This window comes from Guillardia theta (genome assembly GCF_000315625.1).
Source record: "Guillardia theta CCMP2712 unplaced genomic scaffold GUITHscaffold_23, whole genome shotgun sequence".
In the NCBI taxonomy this organism is placed as follows: Eukaryota; class Cryptophyceae; order Pyrenomonadales; family Geminigeraceae; genus Guillardia; species Guillardia theta.
Genome location: NW_005434651.1, coordinates 746,189 through 762,473, shown reverse-complemented (window position 1 = coordinate 762,473; position 16,285 = coordinate 746,189). Strand labels below are relative to the sequence as shown.

General features: G+C 53.3%; 7 protein-coding genes across 7 annotated transcripts in view; 4 read left to right on the top strand and 3 right to left on the bottom strand.

The window, feature by feature from the left end:
* GUITHDRAFT_86181 (hypothetical protein) overlaps positions 1–495 on the top strand; it is a gene marked incomplete at its 5' end in the record, with an annotated part of 2,081 nt that extends 1,586 nt beyond the window's left edge. The window contains 2 exons of the mRNA XM_005835094.1: positions 292–343; positions 388–495. Coding sequence (XP_005835151.1) covers positions 292–343; positions 388–420 — 85 coding nt within the window. The 3' untranslated portion in view covers positions 421–495. The remainder of the gene's footprint in view (positions 1–291; positions 344–387) is intronic.
* Positions 496–1,013: 518 nt separating this feature from the next.
* Positions 1,014–3,338, bottom strand: GUITHDRAFT_137101 (hypothetical protein; the record flags this gene model as incomplete). Its single annotated transcript, XM_005835093.1, has 9 exons — positions 1,014–1,142; positions 1,510–1,606; positions 1,799–1,989; positions 2,315–2,344; positions 2,416–2,445; positions 2,556–2,819; positions 2,863–2,994; positions 3,048–3,216; positions 3,280–3,338. The coding sequence occupies 9 exons, from the start codon at positions 3,336–3,338 to the stop codon at positions 1,014–1,016; spliced, it is 1,101 nt and encodes a 366-aa protein (XP_005835150.1).
* A 1,194-nt stretch (positions 3,339–4,532) lies between these two features.
* Positions 4,533–6,419, top strand: GUITHDRAFT_106244 (hypothetical protein; the record flags this gene model as incomplete). The annotated part of the gene is made up of 13 exons (XM_005835092.1): positions 4,533–4,955; positions 5,005–5,046; positions 5,095–5,136; positions 5,251–5,298; positions 5,356–5,426; positions 5,476–5,512; positions 5,575–5,650; positions 5,704–5,839; positions 5,891–5,927; positions 5,983–6,070; positions 6,124–6,182; positions 6,243–6,275; positions 6,333–6,419. 13 exons carry the CDS (start codon positions 4,533–4,535, stop codon positions 6,417–6,419), a joined length of 1,179 nt encoding a protein of 392 aa, XP_005835149.1.
* A 1,886-nt stretch (positions 6,420–8,305) lies between these two features.
* GUITHDRAFT_106243 (hypothetical protein) lies at positions 8,306–9,326 on the top strand (the record flags this gene model as incomplete). The annotated part of the gene is made up of 4 exons (XM_005835091.1): positions 8,306–8,837; positions 8,886–9,101; positions 9,146–9,201; positions 9,258–9,326. The coding sequence occupies 4 exons, from the start codon at positions 8,306–8,308 to the stop codon at positions 9,324–9,326; spliced, it is 873 nt and encodes a 290-aa protein (XP_005835148.1).
* Positions 9,327–9,328: 2 nt separating this feature from the next.
* GUITHDRAFT_137098 (hypothetical protein) lies at positions 9,329–12,490 on the bottom strand (the record flags this gene model as incomplete). The annotated part of the gene is given in 18 exon segments (XM_005835090.1): positions 9,329–9,373; positions 9,425–9,453; positions 9,499–9,557; positions 9,746–9,853; positions 10,023–10,317; positions 10,371–10,463; positions 10,509–10,652; positions 10,764–10,812; positions 10,857–10,889; positions 10,936–11,034; positions 11,138–11,175; positions 11,333–11,395; positions 11,415–11,503; positions 11,549–11,571; positions 11,781–11,881; positions 12,020–12,088; positions 12,143–12,216; positions 12,459–12,490. The coding sequence occupies 18 exon segments, from the start codon at positions 12,488–12,490 to the stop codon at positions 9,329–9,331; spliced, it is 1,443 nt and encodes a 480-aa protein (XP_005835147.1).
* Positions 12,491–13,497: 1,007 nt separating this feature from the next.
* Positions 13,498–13,881, top strand: GUITHDRAFT_106241 (hypothetical protein; the record flags this gene model as incomplete). The annotated part of the gene is made up of 1 exon (XM_005835089.1): positions 13,498–13,881. One exon carries the CDS (start codon positions 13,498–13,500, stop codon positions 13,879–13,881), a length of 384 nt encoding a protein of 127 aa, XP_005835146.1.
* Positions 13,882–13,972: 91 nt separating this feature from the next.
* Positions 13,973–15,425, bottom strand: GUITHDRAFT_106240 (hypothetical protein; the record flags this gene model as incomplete). The annotated part of the gene is made up of 9 exons (XM_005835088.1): positions 13,973–14,079; positions 14,129–14,237; positions 14,286–14,365; positions 14,422–14,569; positions 14,607–14,668; positions 14,720–14,828; positions 14,873–14,935; positions 14,990–15,064; positions 15,114–15,425. The coding sequence occupies 9 exons, from the start codon at positions 15,423–15,425 to the stop codon at positions 13,973–13,975; spliced, it is 1,065 nt and encodes a 354-aa protein (XP_005835145.1).
* Positions 15,426–16,285: the final 860 nt, after the last annotated feature.

Sequence of the window (16,285 nt, the reverse complement as noted above, 5' to 3'; positions counted from 1 at the left end):
GTCCCACGCCTCCGCCTCCTCCCTCCTCCCTCCCTCCCTCCTCCTCCCTCCCTTCCCTCCTTCCCTCCCTCCCTCCCTCCCTCCCTCCCTCTCCTCCTCCTCTCCCTCCCTCTCCTCCTCCTCCTCCCCCTCCTCCTCCTCCTCCTCCTCCTCTGCCGCCGCCGCCTCCTTCTGCAGTGAAAGATGCTGTACTAGAAGTAGTTGGTGCTGTACATCATGATGATGAAGGTAGTTGTAGCGGTGGTGATGATGATGAAAGCGAAGTTGATTCCACAAACTTACAAGTCTCTCAGACGGGCCATCCCCGCCATCAGGAGGGAGGAGAGAGAGACTGGTCTTTCAGGTGAACGCACTTGATCCCAAGACTGTGCTGAATGTTTCGAGCAGGAGGTGTCGGTCAGCACCGAGACCGAAGATTGAGATGGTGGAGATGAACAGGAAATGTTTGCAGAGCACTCTTTGCCATAACATTTATGATAAAAGACATGAACATCGTAATGATGAAACAACCATGATTGACATTCAACAACATGCACCGACACCTTGGTCTGACCTGTTCTCTGCATACGAGCAGTGCTGGACATTATCAGACTCAACGTAACCAGGTCAACAAAACTTCCTTCTCCTCCTTCTCCTCCTTCTCGTCAACGAGTCTTGAGGTCCAAGAAAGCAATCATAAACTCCGTTATCTCTCGTCGACAATTAGCCGTCTCCTCCTCAGTAACTTCTCCTTTCCACCTGCACCATCCTTAAGAGATCCATCCCCTCCCTTCCTTCCTCCTCCACCCGCTCCTGCTCCCCCTCCCCCTCCTGTTCCTGCTCCTGCTCCCGCTCCCGCTCCTGCTCCTGCGCCAAAATTCTCCTCTTCTCACCGGCAAGCTTGTGTTCGGAAGAGGCTCATCCTTTCTTGTGAGAACAATGAATCGAGGTGGAGGGAAGCGTATCGATGGTAGCGACGAGGAGGAGGAAGTTTTGTCCCGTCCCCTCCCTCCTCACTCCTTGCTGCCTCCTCCTTAAGCTCTGCCTGCTGGTGCCCGCAAGTCAGCCTCCTTTCTGTCCTGCTGCTGCGATATCACCTCGTCCTCGAACCATGCGCTCTCTCGCGGATCCGTCGCCTCGTCGGCTTCGCCGTAGACAAGGATCTGAGATGATGAGGAGGAGAAATGAAAAGGAAGACATAAGGAGAACGTTTGTGGAAGGAGGAACACAGGTAGGAAGGGAAGAGAGGGAGGGAGGATGAGAGAGGAGAGAAGAGTAAGAGGGCCAGGAGAGAAGAGAGGAAAGAGAGAGGGAGAGAGAACAGATTTGGAACAGGTAAGGAGGGAAAGGAGGGAGGAAGGGAGAGAGGAAGGGAGGGAGGAAGGGAGGAGGGACATGAAAGAGGGGAGAGAAGAAGAGCGAGAGGAAAGAGGAAGGGAGAGGAGACAAGAGAGAAGTGGTGTAGGTTGGGATTGGGGTCAAGAGAGGAGAGAGAGGAAAGAGGGGAGTAGTGCGAGGATGAAGATGTACCATCCTGTCGAGTGCGTCGAGCGGGCGAAACTTGTGTTGAGGTCGCTGAAGGTTTAGATCCGGCAGGAGACTCGCGTTCGAGTAGTACAAGTGAGGCCTGAAGGTGAAAATTAGATGAGAAGGGGTGGAGGAAGAGAGGGGAGGGGAGAGGGAAGAAGAGGAGAGGTCAGAGAAAGATGAGTGAAGAGGAGTAGGCGAGGAGTTAGAAAGGAGGAGCGAAGCAGAGCAGAGCAGAGCAGAGCAGAGCAGAGCAGAGCAGAGCAGAGCAGAGCAAAACATTCTCCCGAACCTTGTATGATCGAGGTGAACGCCAGCTGAAGCGACGCAGGACTGAACGAAAGGAGAGTACGGGTCACGTTTGCCCTCAAGGTCAGGATGAGCCGCGAAGATCTTGTTGCCGTCCTCCTTGGCCTGCTTCTTGCATCCAGCATGCGGCGTGTTGTAGGTGATGAGAGTCTTGACAGGAGGAGCGTTGCACGCCTGAGAGGTTGGGATTTCAGAGAGGTGCAGGGAGCTGTGGGAGAAGATTATGTTGTTATTGTTGTTGTGGTGGTGGTGGTGATGATGATGATGACTATGACTATGACTATGACTATGACGACGTGTTGTTGTTGTTGTTGTTGTTGTTGTTGTTGTTGTTGTTGTTGTTGTTGTTGTTGTTGTTGTTGTTGTTGTTGTTGTTGTTGTTGTTGTTGTGGATGATTATGATGATGATGATTATGATTATGATTATGATTCTGAAACATGAAAAGACAGAGAGAATCAGAGGAAGGGAAGGAGAACGAGAGTGGCTACACAATCTGACCTGCACGTATCCTCGTGCCAGGATCCCACCCTAGGGAGCGAAGGAGCATTGAAACTTCATCGTGAGCTGAAAGTTTCGACAAGGACGAGACAGTTTCGCACCATTCCGATAGCAATCAGGTCAAACCCTCCCTGCAGACGACCGTCGTCCTCTATGACCTCACAAACTCGCTCAATCTGCCTTGCTCCGTCAGCGGCCCTCGACCACCATCCTGCTCCGGCTCGGCGCCACCTCCATTCACCTGCTTGTGTAGAGGGAGCATCATACGGTATGCATACTCGAGAGATCTGTTCTCCGTCCCATGTTCGTTCACAAGGTAGAGCAAACGAACGTAAACTCCTGGCAAACTCAAACGAGTCCAGTCGGCGATCTGTCGCTCGAACCGCTCCGTCTCCTCCCTGTGATGCCCGATGATGACCACAGGACGGTACTCACTCGCCATCTCCTCCTTGAGATGCTCAGTCCTCACCAGGGGTGCGGGACAATGTCCGAGCGCCATGCATGGCTGACAACCAGTTCACTGGCAAAAAGCAACAGCACAGGGCAACCTGCGAAGTCAGGAGGTTTGCCGCCCTCAACTTCTCACAGAACTCTTCGCAGTGCTGATCTTCTGCATCCGGAGGAACGACAAGGAAGCAGTGCGACATGCACGTGTCCTCTTTTCCAGCATGACCGTAGCGCTGCATGGCAAGGGTCAGTAGCCTTGTTGCAGCCCCTGCCCCCTCCTCCTCACCTGCAGCGCGTTACAAGCGACGCATTCAACACTCGCCATGAGCATCTTGTGGTTGTACTCGCTCTCCCAGTCCTCCGTGAAGGTCTTCATCTCCGACGCCTCCCCCTGACACTCCGAGACCATCCAGTCAAGCACTACTAGAAGGGCGGAGGAGGCGACCATGGTCAGCCTGGAGCTGTCGTCACCCGCACCATGGGAGGGAGAGCATGAGATGGTCTGCCAAGAGACATACCTTGCTCGATCTCGTCTCCTTCCTCCTCGCCTGTTGCCCCCGTCACGCCCTCCAGCCATTGTGGCGTGGAGCTGTTAGTGTGGATCAACCAATTCCAGGCTGAATTCCAGCGTCAAGTGCTCGCCGGAAGCTGCCGGGCGCCGCCGCCCGGCCGGCCTTGCGGCGGCTGGCCCGGCCCGGGCGCACGGTCGGTGCAACTCAGTTACTGCCAGTCCGAGGGGCCGATGTCACGGGCCACGACTCCGGGCTGGGTCCCGGACGGGCCGGCCGGGCGTCCGATCCGTCACGGGGCCCGGCCGGATCGGACGGTACCGTTCGCCGGACGGCGCGACGGTCCGCACCCGATCACGGAGGCTCCGTCATCATCTGCAGCCACGGTTCGAGGTCGTATGTCGTATAGACGCCGGTCGCCGGTCGGACTCGCGCACTGCCGGCCGGGCTGCAGGCCGGGCCAGACTCGTGACTCAGGGCCCGCCCGACCGTACCATGGCAGTTTCACTGAGTCCGACCGTCAAGTCCACCTAATGCCGGCACCACCCCTGGCACTCGGAAGGGGGGAAGAAGGGGGTATCAACTGGTCAGAGGAGGGGTCAAGATCTGGGCAGTTGAGTGAAACTTTTGATTGGTCGGAGATGCCGGCCGGAAAGCCGTAGGCGGGGAGGAGGAAGAGGAGGAGGAGAAGGGAGGCAGCGAATCAGTGAGAGAACATCGGGAAGGAGAGGTGTATAGAGAGGCAGAAGGGGGGGTAGAAGGGGAGGAGGAGAAGGAGGAGGAAAAGAGGAGTTACTCGAAGTGAGTACAATTTGAAGAGAAGGAGCCGGGATGGGAACTGGCAAGGAAGGGCAGATATCATATGCCATGTCAAATTTTGCTGTATTGCTCATTTTTTTCTGAGCTGGAAGGAAATGATTATCTTTTCGCAGGGTGTTGCGTTTCCTCCCCGCGCCATCCTTCCTACTCCGCACAAACCCTGGGCACCCATACCGTTGACTCGGGTGCCTGGGGGACCATGATGACAGCTGGTTTTTACTCCGAAGACACTTCATTGCCAACATTATCATTGTTGTATACATGAGCCCTTCTTGTCTTGGATAGCTGGAGATGAGTGCGGGGTTCCGCTGGGGTGTCGCTGTTTCCTAGCGGAGCCCTTGCACCACAAACTCGTGGGGATCAACATTCTCCTGTCAGCTGTGGGCAAGGCGAGGATGGCCGCAGCTAGAGTTTGTAAGCCTCTCGTGGAGTTCCTGGACTGAATGAAGATGAAGCCAAGCTCCGTGACGTCGTCCTCCAGCACCGTCGGTGCGGAGGCAAAGCCTCGGTTCTGGCTCTGGTCTTGCCTCCCCCGCTGCTTCTTCCCAAAGAAGCCTGATACTCTAGTTGAGGCAACAGCGTCTCTGGGTTTTCAAGGCATTGGATCGACCTCCTTCGTCGACATCGAGAACGATCCGCACAATGTGAAGGAGGAGGATGGACCCCTGACCAAGACCTTCTCTACCCAGGCCAGCCAAGTCTCATCAGGCACGAACCGCCGCTCCACCTTTGCCGGCTTCAGATCTTTGTCGCTTTCTGAAGGCGGCACACGGAAGAAGGAAGATGACGTGCAGGAGAACGAAGGGTCTCCATCCTTGGAGAGCAACAGGGACCTACAAATGTGCCCATTCTGCGGGAATGTTCAGGTGAGGGCTGGAGGGTCATCATGGTTGTCGATCGTCAGCCGTTGCACAGGCCGTTGCAGATGTCTGTTTGTCGTGCAACACGGAGATGAAGGTGTCTTGCCGGGATGTTGAGCTGGGATGTTGTTGAGCACGACGACAGGTCGATGACGAGACTTTGATCGAGATCGCTGGAGAGAGTCAGGTGGAAACAGGGTGATGGGTCAGTTGATAGCGCGAGATGGACGGATGTCTGTGAATGGCGAGGACAGAGATGGAGTTGCGCAGAAAGTTCAGCAAGCTGACGCTCCTCTTGTAGATACCAGTCTGGTGCCTTCCACCGGAAGCTCCGGTGAACCTCCACAAGGTTGATGGAGGATTGTTGGTCGAGGGGGATGCGAAGTCCTGATTTCTGCGATCCCAGGTGGATCTTGACAACGAGATTCTACACGTCTGTCTGGGAAAGACTCCTTTTGACGAGGAGCTGGACCAGAGGTGGGACCTTGACGCCCTTCGGCTCTGCTCGACCCCTCAACTTTCGTAGGAACTCGAAATCCGGGGAGAGGGACGCGACTTTGCAGGTCTGTTTGGGATGAACAGGAGGGCTAGATGGATTCCTCTGACAGCTTTCTTCGCCTTCCAGACCTGTGTTGAGCACTACAGCCTCGAGAACATCTTCAGCCATTCCCCGAGTCTTCTTAGCAGCAGCAGTGTGCAAGGTCTCATTTTCTCGATATCCCTTGTCGCCCAAGTTCTTATCGACTCCGTGCAGGATGGCTGGGCAAGGAGAAAGAGGACATGGCGGATGCTACTTTGAAACTCTCGCCCTCAGTTCGAGGCCCGATATCTCCGGCCTTCGGGATGAAGTACCAGCACCAGATCGTGTCCCGGGAGATGTTCAGGAAAAGGTGAATCGATGCTTGGACTTTGACTCTGGTTATAACTCCCCTCCCCGACAGCTTGCAGCGCTCGGAGAAGAAGTTCAAAGATGACGACGTGAGCAGCGGCCGCCGTCGGGGGGGCGATTGGTCGTGCATGACTCGCTTTTCAGGTGTACGTGCGCCGGAGATCCTCGTCGAAGTCGCTAGTAGAGGACACGCGAAGGTCATCACGACAGACAGAGGTCGGAGAAAACATCGGTAGGCCACAATCGTCGCCGGTCACTTCCTGCCGTGTGGTGAAACTTTGGTAGATGAGGCATGGGTCGGGTTGAGTCAAGGCTTCAAGAACTTGCAGTCCCCAGGTGCTCGGGTCACCATGCCGTAGCCTGTGCCGCCGTCCCGTGGTTGGACTGACTTGGTGTCGGCTCAGATTTCATCTTCAAGAAGCTCACGGGCTATCAAGGTGAAACTTTGCCGAGTCGACCCCGGGCGGCGGCTGGCCATGGGCTGACATTCTCAGTTCCAGAGTGAAGAGAAAATACTTGGACGCCGCGGCTACGAGCCAAGTGCTTTGGCACAGCTAAAGAAGAAAACAGCTACGCACTGACTCATCATGTTTGCTGTTATGATGACATTGAATAAATCCCACGAACTCACGCGCCGGGCGCTAGCCCAGCCTGAGCGCCCCGGGCTGCGACAGAATCCGAGAACCCGGTCTTCGGCAGCGACAACAGTGAATGCTGGACTCCTTCCGAAGTTCCGGGGGCCCGGCGGCCTGCTAGATCTGAGGGCCCAGTCATCGTCGGATCCGGGGATGCCGCCACCGGTGACCGTCACGGCCAACGCCGGCCCCCGGGCCCGGAGTCCTGACTCTGACTAGAATGACTAGAATCAGTCCCCGCTAACGGTCGGACCTTGAATCGCGACGGATGGTGAGGATTGTTTTTAGGCGGCCCCACCACAGGCCGCTGGTAATGCCTATGGGAAATAGGGGTGCTGGAATTAGGGTGGGGTGGTAGGAGGCTAGTGGTGGGGTGGTGGTGGGATGATGATGGGGTGATTTATGGGGGGGTGGGTGCGTCTAATCCCAGCCTCATCGAACCCACCCCTCCTTTCTACATGAATTTGGACCCCTACATGACATGAAATGGATTTGAAATGACGTCTTATCGAAAGGAGGTTTTAGCGCGTGCAACCCCTGGGTGGGGTACTAGGTGGTCAAAAGGAGGGGTCTGTGGGAATGGTTTTACCACATTCACCGGGGATGGGAAGAAGAAATGCTTGAAGGGGAAGAGTTTTAACCAGGGGACCAGTTTCAAAATTTCATTCCCAATTTTGTCTAAATATTACTGAACAAATTTCAATAATTCACTGATAATCCAAACAAATATTCCCATTGTATTAATATTCGCTCTCACCCCCATCGACTACCCTCCCCTTGAAAATTCGTCCCCTCCATGCAGAGCATAATATGACCAATGTACCCCTTTAAAACATACCCCTACCCCCATATTGATGCTTATCAGGGAACCAAATTGATAAATCAACTGGGGGTACTGAACATTTAAGTGTTCTCAATAAAAGCTACCCATGTATAGCTATTTACTATGAAAAGAACTAATTGAATAACGTATACTGCCTCTCTTCCTGGCCTTGCAAGTACCCCTCAGTTCATCTACCCTATTTCCTGAGCATCATTCTCGGTTGGTAGTACCCGTAGTGACTATTCATATACCCCCACCCTGTCCTATCTTCAATATCTCTTCCCCTACTACCCCCACCTTCAAATATGAGTTCTCCTTCGTACCCAACACCACCCCCCCTTCAGTGGTCATTGTCACCCGTAGTCCATCCGTCTCCCATTCCCTGTTACCTTCCTTCCCCCTTCCCAAGTACGTTCCCACAATTCACCCCCTCTCTCCCTTCCTCTCATTTCTGATCTATCTCCCGACCTCCTTCCGACACAACACAGAGGGCCTCGTCCTCCCCCCTTCCGAGAGAAACAGTCCTGGTCGACGAAGACACGGTATACGTTTCAACATCAGTCCCGTTTCCCTCGTCTCTTGACAAGCATCATAAGACTTTCTCGTGATCCGTCGATACCGTACATCCAAATAATCCCTCCACTCCTCGAAGAATCGCAGAAGAGGTCAGGGTTGTGTCCTTCCACTGAACCATACTCACTGCTCATTTCAGACCGCTCTTCTTTGATTTCTAGTAGTTTTTCTAGCTTGATTCTGCTCCACTGCTCTGGGCTTGCTTGTGGTAGAGCAATTGCAACTACTTCGAAAGCTCTAAGATCCGACATTGGTCTTGACAGTTTGATCGTGTTCGGATAAGGGCCCCGAATCGTCTTGTATGGAGACGCCAGGTCTCCATATCTTGCTGTCTTACTCGTAAGCTCTTGCTTCTGATCGTTTGCTGCATATCTTCACCTTCTCTTGTCAAGCTTGAAGCTCAGGTAGAGTTTGCTCCCCGTGCGTTGCTCTCCCAATGACAGGTGGTTTGCCCAAAGGAATTCCATTGATCGCCAACAAGATGATGGGAGAGCCGAGGAAGCCCGACAAGTTGGAGAAGGAAAGGGGTTCGAGCGAGGACGCGGATTCTCTGAACAGCTTCAAGATCAGCAGGTCGTCTCGGGAGCCTCCGACGCGCGAGTCTTCTAGCAGCTCGGGGGTAGAAGTGAAGAAGAAGAAGAAGAAGGCAATCCTGACGCCCGTGATGGCCCTGGAGATCTACTCTTACCGCAACGTGGACACGGAGAACAAGACAGCGGAGAGCTGCGAGGTAGCAAACAAGTACGGGATCAGTTCTAAGTCCGTCAGGGACATCTGGGACAGGAGGACGTGGGCGAGGATCACGCGGCAGATGTGGACGAGGCAGGAAAAGGAAGACTACGACAAGACCCATCAGCGAGGGCCAGGCCGCCCATCGGGCACCAAGGATTCGAAGCCGAGGAAGAGGAGGATTCAGAGCAAGCGCCAATCCAAGGTCAAGGCAGCACAGCTCGCCTCAACTTCGCAAGGTGATTGTGGTTGTATGCCGGTGGGCATTTCTGATGGTGGTTGAGCAGAGGCGGCGGATGTTTTCAACTCCTCCAAGTCGAGGAAGAGGAGGAAGGTGAAGAAGACCGAGGAGGAAAGAGAGTCGCCGAGGCCGGCAAGCGACAAGTCCGGCGGGAACGGATCGTCGGACAACAACAAAGAGAGCACCGACTTAGGGCAGAACAGCGAGGAAAGGACGTCAAACTCCTCCCCGTATATGAGCTGCTCGAGCGATGACAAGCAGGGTAGTCCACAGTGGGTAGCGGCCCCCACCGCTGAAGGGATCCAGGATTACATGCAGTCACGGCACAGCTCGGAGGAGAGCTGAGCTGGGACGTGGAGCTGGTTGTACAGTTGCGCTGGGATGTAGATAGGTGTATGTCTCTTTGTGTTCATTGCAGGGTGGCCAAGACAAGTTTGAAGTGGGATTGATGGTTATAAAGGATGACATCAGTCGGCAAGTTTGTTAGTGTTAATGCTGTGCCGGAAATCTCCGCTCCCAGTCGTACTGCCAGTACTGGAGCGGTGTCAGTGATGTTCGACATTGGAGTTTCAACAGTTCCATCACCTTGCATGTGTACGGATTCTCGTAGGAATCTGACACAACAGTCACCACAAGTTAGCGTCTGTGCATGCATTTACCTCCATCGGGAGGATGGAACCAAAAGTTGAAGGCAACGTGCCCCTTGTCCATGCCGTAGCTGTGGGAGGGAAGGAGTGAGGAGAAGGGTGCAGGGAGGTGAAATGAGGAGGAAAGAGGATGGAGGGGGAGGAAATATTTGAGGGAAGCATTCATGAGCAGCGGAGGTCAAGGGTTGACGAGCGGAATCATAAGGCGGAAAAGATTCGGGAGGGAGGAGAGGAGGCGAAGGTGGAAGCGATTTGGCACCTGAAAACTTCATGGAACCAACCGGCGGGTAGAAAGAGCATCTTGATCGAACCGTCCGAGGCGTCGAGCTCGCAGTTCTCATGATGAGCATCGAGAAAAAGCGGAAAACTGCGGCGAAGACAAAAATTACTCGAGCAGACGAGGCTTGAGAGAGAAGGAGAGGGGGTGTGGAGGACAAGAAATTGAGCAAAAAGAGAGGGGAGAGGAGAGATGAGAGATGAGAGAGGAGAGAGCGTGAGGATAGATAGGGAGCAGCAGGGGTAGGAGGTTCACTGACTTCTCTTTCACATGCTCTTTGCTCATCTTCGAGTTGACGGCAGAGAAACTGAGCGGCTCCTCCACGTCAACTTTCTCCCTCTTGGACGAAGCGCCGCCCTCCTCCTCCTCCTCCTCCTCCTCCTCCTCCTCCTCCTCCTCCTCCTCCTCCTCCTCCTCCTCCTGCCGCTGCTCCTCTTTTTCTTGCTCCTTTTCTTGCTCCGCCTTCTTGGCCTTCCCTTTGGAAACATTGCTCCCCTTTACTGTGACGAGAGCTGGAGCTGGAGCTTCCTCCTTCTCTCCTTCCTCCTCCTCCTCTGCGGTGAAATGTTGGTCCTATGAACCAGATACATGCATCCTCCTGTCCTACCTTCATCGTCATCATCTGAGGACTTGGCCTCACCAAACAGGCCTCCCTCCTCATCTTCTTCCTCGTCCTCGTCCTCGTCCTCGTCCTCGCTCCCTGTTCAATTCATGTGACATCCTTCAAAGACGCTCTTCACCCTACCGTCCGACAGGTCAGAGGCCTTCGCCGTCAGCATGGCGTCCAGTGCAGCATCAAGGGCCTGAAGGAGAGTCAGACGGCAGCGGAAACAATGCGGATGTGCTTCCTTGTTCGCAAGCTTCAGGCGCTTCTTCGCTCCGCTCTCGCCTGTACCGCCCAGCACGACAAGTTTCAGCGCGCGCTTGCTGCGCATGAAATTTCTCGCTCTCCCCCATCATCCTCCTCCCTCTCTCCCCCGCGCAGACACTGAAGTCTTACCTCGAGCAAGAGCCGCCTCGGCCTCCTCCATCTCAGTCTCAGCCTTCCTCTGCGCCCCCCGTTCAAGGAGTACTCCATCGGCACGACTGTCACCTGCATCTCTTCGGCTTCTGCGACCTTGGGTGCCTACCCGTGGAGTGAGAGGACGGAGGAGGAGCAGGAAGAAACGCACGTTGAGAGGCGAGCCGTCGGCCCTTGTAATCTGCCCTTGATAGCAAATCCTCCCGTTGGGGTGAATGCAGGCGATCGTCCCATGAGTGTACATGCGATCCTGGTTGAGGAGGAAAAAGTGAGAGAGGAGAGGTGAAAAGGATGGCAAAGTTGGAGAGGGGATAGGGGAGACGAAGATGGCGATGGGGAGAACAAGCATGTACAGCTTCATCCGGAGAGAAGAGGGAAAATTTCTTCTTTCCTGAAATGAAGATCTCAGAGTCTTTGACTACAAAATCATATTGATTGTGATCAAGAGCTCCTGCCCCTGCCCCTGCCCCTCTTGCTGCTACTTTCATGCCTTCATCGTTGTGATCATATCGTTTCGTCGTCATCGCTGCTACATCCTCCTCTCTTACCTCTCAGCAGGACGTACAAGTTGTCATGGTAATCTGAAGGGAGTTCTGCATCAGGCACGCAACCTGACACCATCATCTCTACCATGATGCAGGCCAGAGGAAGATTTGTCTGCATTGTTTCCCATCCAAAGGTTGTAGCTACATGGGACCAGGTTGCCCATAATGTCCGGCCTGGCACCGTTTGCACCATCGAAGTGCACATGGATGGTACCTTACCTCAGGGGAAAATCGTTCTTCAGCTGAAGACCAGCGTGAGTTCAAGATGGGGGAAATAAGGCAGGGGTCGAGCAAGGAGGATGAATTTCTCTTCATCCTCCAGAAAAGTGGGAGGAGGCAAAGAAATCCGCAAGAGAACATGGAGGAGCGGGTGGGTGGGGAAGGGGTAAGGAAAGGAGAAGTGATGGAGGAGGAGGCTGCACTGAAGAGTTGCAAGCTCACAACATCTCACCAATGTGACAGGTTCAGTCATCACATCTGGCCTCCCCTCCTCGTCCACCTCAACCTGGGAAGCAAATCTGTCAGCTGCGATGTCGCAAGCATCAACCCAACCTGTTGTGTCGTGAGGTAGAGAGTGTCGTCGCCAGATGCAAATCGCTTCAGGAACTCTGAGAACAGCATGGTCCTCTTGTTTCCTCTGAAGCAATTATCAAACCCAGCACTCCCTCATCCCGCCCTCGCCCTCCTCACCTTCCGTATCCAGAATCATTGCTTTCACGGTATTCGACGTCGACAGAGCAGGTGCCTGCGATCTTATCGCTGCACTGATGTTTAGTCTCCGACTGAAAGCAGGAGCAAGCTGGTACAGGTAACCGTCGTCCCATGCTTCGAACTTGGATCCTCGCAGCTTCCCTAGCAAAATGCAAGGCTTGCGTGCTTTGATGTAGCTGCCGAAGACATGTCAAAATCTGCAAAACTCATGGGTGAAAGCACTTCTCAAAGAAGTCTTGGGGTGATGTCTTTTCAATCTCCACCTCAGGGATTACTTGAAGCTGTCATGCTTTATCATCACAATGACGCTCGCTGTATCCACCAGTTTCCTCACCTTCCTTGCTTTTTTGCCTCGTGTTTCTGGATTCCTTGTGTGTGCAAAGATGACATTTGGCAAACACAACAAGGAGGAAGCCACCTGAGGGAGAATCCGTGATATCCATTCTCCATTGCGCCTTGTACCGATGTAGCCGCGCCTAGCAGGAGGAGCAGACTTGGGATTCCAACCCCCTTGCCGAAGAGCTTCCTGAAGTCTGGTTGAACAATGGTCCCTCAAGGAAATTGATTGTGTTCCCGTTGAGATTGCTGAAAGAGAATGTTTCAAATCGCTGACCATCGTCCCTTCTCTTCTGAGTTCCTCTCTTCACTTCTTTCTTCTTCCTATCTTCCTCTTCCACACCATCATTCTTCATTCCCTCTTCATGTTCGCGTCATCGCAACTTCTCCCTCCGTTCTCTTGTCGCCATGCGCGTCAACAACTATCCCTCACAACCATGGTAGGCTACCCCCTTTCGATACGCCCCGCCGCCTCATTTTCATGTGGATGAGCAGTCTTACATTGAACTCTTTGACTAGAATCTATGAAAAATATCGATGAGATATTCAAGTTTACTAGTAATATTTCATTTTTCGTCCATTTGCCTCTCAATTTTGTTCAATTTTTTTTTTAACCTTTTACGCATTCTTTTTGTTTTGGTAGAAGCCACCGTTGGTTGGAGTAGTACCCCTACTTTTCCGTGTTGTGGAGGGGTACTTCCGACGACCCGAAGGGGGTAGCCATGACATGTCTGAAAATGGAGATCAGGGGGTGGGTACGAGAAAAGCAACAAAGGGTGGGTAGGAAATAACCTTGAAGTGACGAGAAAGGGGGTAGGGTATGAACCCTAGATGACAGGGGGTGGTTATTCCTGTTATTATTAAAATCGTCGCTCCTTGCTCCTGTTCTTTCATCCGGCCCTGCCTTCTACTTCAAGCCCCCCCCCCCCTCCCTCGTCTCCTGGTCCTCTCTAGCTGATCTGTGCCTTGTTCTGTTGGTACCTCCTTCAACATCCTCCTCGCATCTTCTTTCCTAACCTCAAACTCTTGAACTCTTCCGACTTGTCGTCCTGCGCCTGGTATCTCTACGCCTTTTGTCGTTCTGCTGGGATACGGTTCCATGGTGTTTTGACCCTACGAGAATGGGTTGCAATATCTCTAGTGCAGTCCCCGTGCAAGGGGATGAGGACGGGGGGATGGTGAAAGCTTGTCGGAAGCTGAGCGTCTCAAGGGAGATCAAACTGAAGAGGATCTTCGACGAGATCGACACTTGCGGCATGAAATACCCAGCGACAGGGGTGGTGAATCGAGACAAGGTCCTCAACAACAAGGAATATTTCGAGTCTTCCTTGCTGAGCATCGGACTCCGGCCCATCAAAGTGCCAAGGACTGACGTCTCGTTCGAGTACTTCAAGACCGCGGCCCAGGTCGAATGCTCTTTGATGTCAACATGGAGGTGGGAGAATGGCTGCTGGAGAGAGGATCCAAATCTAGCCAAGATGAGGAAGGACTCTTCAACTTCTTAACATGGGTGGTTGCAACATTTTTGGTCACCTGGGGGCCAGCTTCTAGCCATCGAGCCGACACCGAGCAGTGATGAATAACCAACTAGAAGAATCATTTGAGCTTGACTGGCTGCCCGCTCTCAGCAGACTTCATGATCGCATCAATCGTTCGCTGGGTCTGGAGAGCGATCTTCGGCCAGTAGTCTTCGAGTTGCCTTGCTGGATATGCATGTCAGATGTAGGCATGTGAAACAGCGCAAACACGTACTCCTCACGATCTTGCTCATGCACTCCACCATGCGAACTTCCTGACAACAACCTCCGGCCTCATGCTTTGATGACGTCTGCTCGACGATCATGCCGCTATCTTTAAATGCCTGCTGGAAGGTGATTCGAAGTTTTGATGCACCACAGAGCAGCTATACCGATGTGTTGACGATGAAAGAGGAGGATTCCTCACTAGCGTTGAGGACGAAATCATCCAGACGGATCGAACTCTTCGTTCCTGGTGGTTGAACCATCTCAGTGGCAGGCAGAGGCCTCAAAGGAGCCGACAGCTACCGGCGATCTCCAGTGTCTGGCGGCAGTTGGTGTCGAAGCCGCAGTCCAGGGAAGCAAACCTCCCGTCATCGTAGAAGAGAGTAGCGTTCAAGCTCTTGATGACTCCCTCTGAGTTCCTCTTGTGAGCTACCGCATACACCTGGTAGTCCTGTAAGGACACTTCGCCTCCAATGTGAATCTCAGACTTCATTGGGCTCCTTTTGGAAGGCCCAGACGATGGCTCTCACGTTGTACCATCCTAAGTCACCTGCGCGCCTCGTCACCTCGAGCGATCAGCACGCGCAGGAATCCTTGTCACCTACGCATCCCAGCCCGTCCAGGTTGCTCTTCATGCGGATGTTAGTCCGGTCGAACTCCTCTCCCCCGAAGAACGTGAAGGATGTCACGATCCGAACGACCTCGCCCATCTGCTCGCGTCAGAGCATGCAGAGATAGATCGGCACTGCCTCACCATGTCCTGGTTGTCCACCGCCTTCCTCAGCACTGGGACCCGGACGTGATGCATCCACATCACCTGCACGGAGCAAGTGAACACACGTGGTCCATTCCATCAAGTGCATGCTTCTACCCCGTCCATGAATTGTACGTTGTTGTGTTCACAACAGGCGATCATTTCTTCTACTTCTTGAGCATTCATCCCAACCTGAACACGGCATCACGGGGTCCACACATCGTTCGAACTTCACACTTACCGGCTTCTCACAGAGGATATGCTTGCCGGCATCTGCTGCTTTCTGTACCCATTCTTTGTGCATGGATGTTGGGAGTGGAATGTACACAACATCCACCTTCCCATCCCTCAGGACCTCCTCGTAGTTTCCGTACCTTGCTACCTCACTGGGGATCTGGTTCTGTTCGCACCATGACTCTACCCTCTCCAGCGTCCTGCTCCCTACGGCCACTAGTCTGGAGCCTCCGGCTCTGGAGATAGCTCGCACAAGCTTCCTGGCAATGTCTGCCGTCCCCAGGATGCCCCATCCTACTGCTTTCGCTTCTTCGGCCATGATGAAAATTCGACCTGCCGTTACAGATACTTTCAAATGTAACGGAAACTCGGAGTGCCTCCGGGCCCGGTCAAAGTCCCGGCGTTCGATCGATGTTCCGTAAAAGGAACAATTATACATTGTTGTAAAGACCCCCCTGTAAATTAGTTTTTAGAAGCCTTCTTTTAGGTACATATTCCTGATTTGTTACATGTCTTCCTACAAAGTTTAAAATATTTGGTACATAATTTACAACTATAAGCTAGGAGTCATCCAAGTTACGGCGGTCAATATGTACTGAGGATCCGGGACTGTGTCAAAATATATTTTTATGGTACAAACATGGGATTTTAACATTATTTATAACTCATTATAGCTGAAGCTCGTTTATGCATCCCAAACTCCTGGTACACCTGTCCTCAGTATTCTTATAATTTAGTTATAAGTACTTTTAGGGACTTTTAAACCTCGTTTACAACAGTAATAAGGGTCGTCACATCTAAGGGTAGAGACGTCTAAAAATGCTCAGAGCGGCTGCGGCGATCACTGCGCTATGCGCGGCACCAGCGGCTGGATTCCTCCTTCCAAGCACTCCTTCCTCCCTTGCTCCTGCCGCTCCGACTTCCTCTGCCCTCTCTGCCCGGAGCTTGAGAGGCCCAGGACATGCCGGTATCTCCCTAGCTCCAGTCCGAGGTGCGTACTGTAGTCTATGTGAGGAGTTGGGGCTAGCAGATGGTGGTGGGATCTTCACATGGGGAGGAGGAGATGGTGTTGGAGAGTGAGAGCGAGTGGGGGGAGGAGGGATCCTCGTGTAGAAGCAGATTTGAGCGCGTTGTTGGAGTATACTGACCTTGCCTGTGCCCCACCAGGCAAGGCCATGC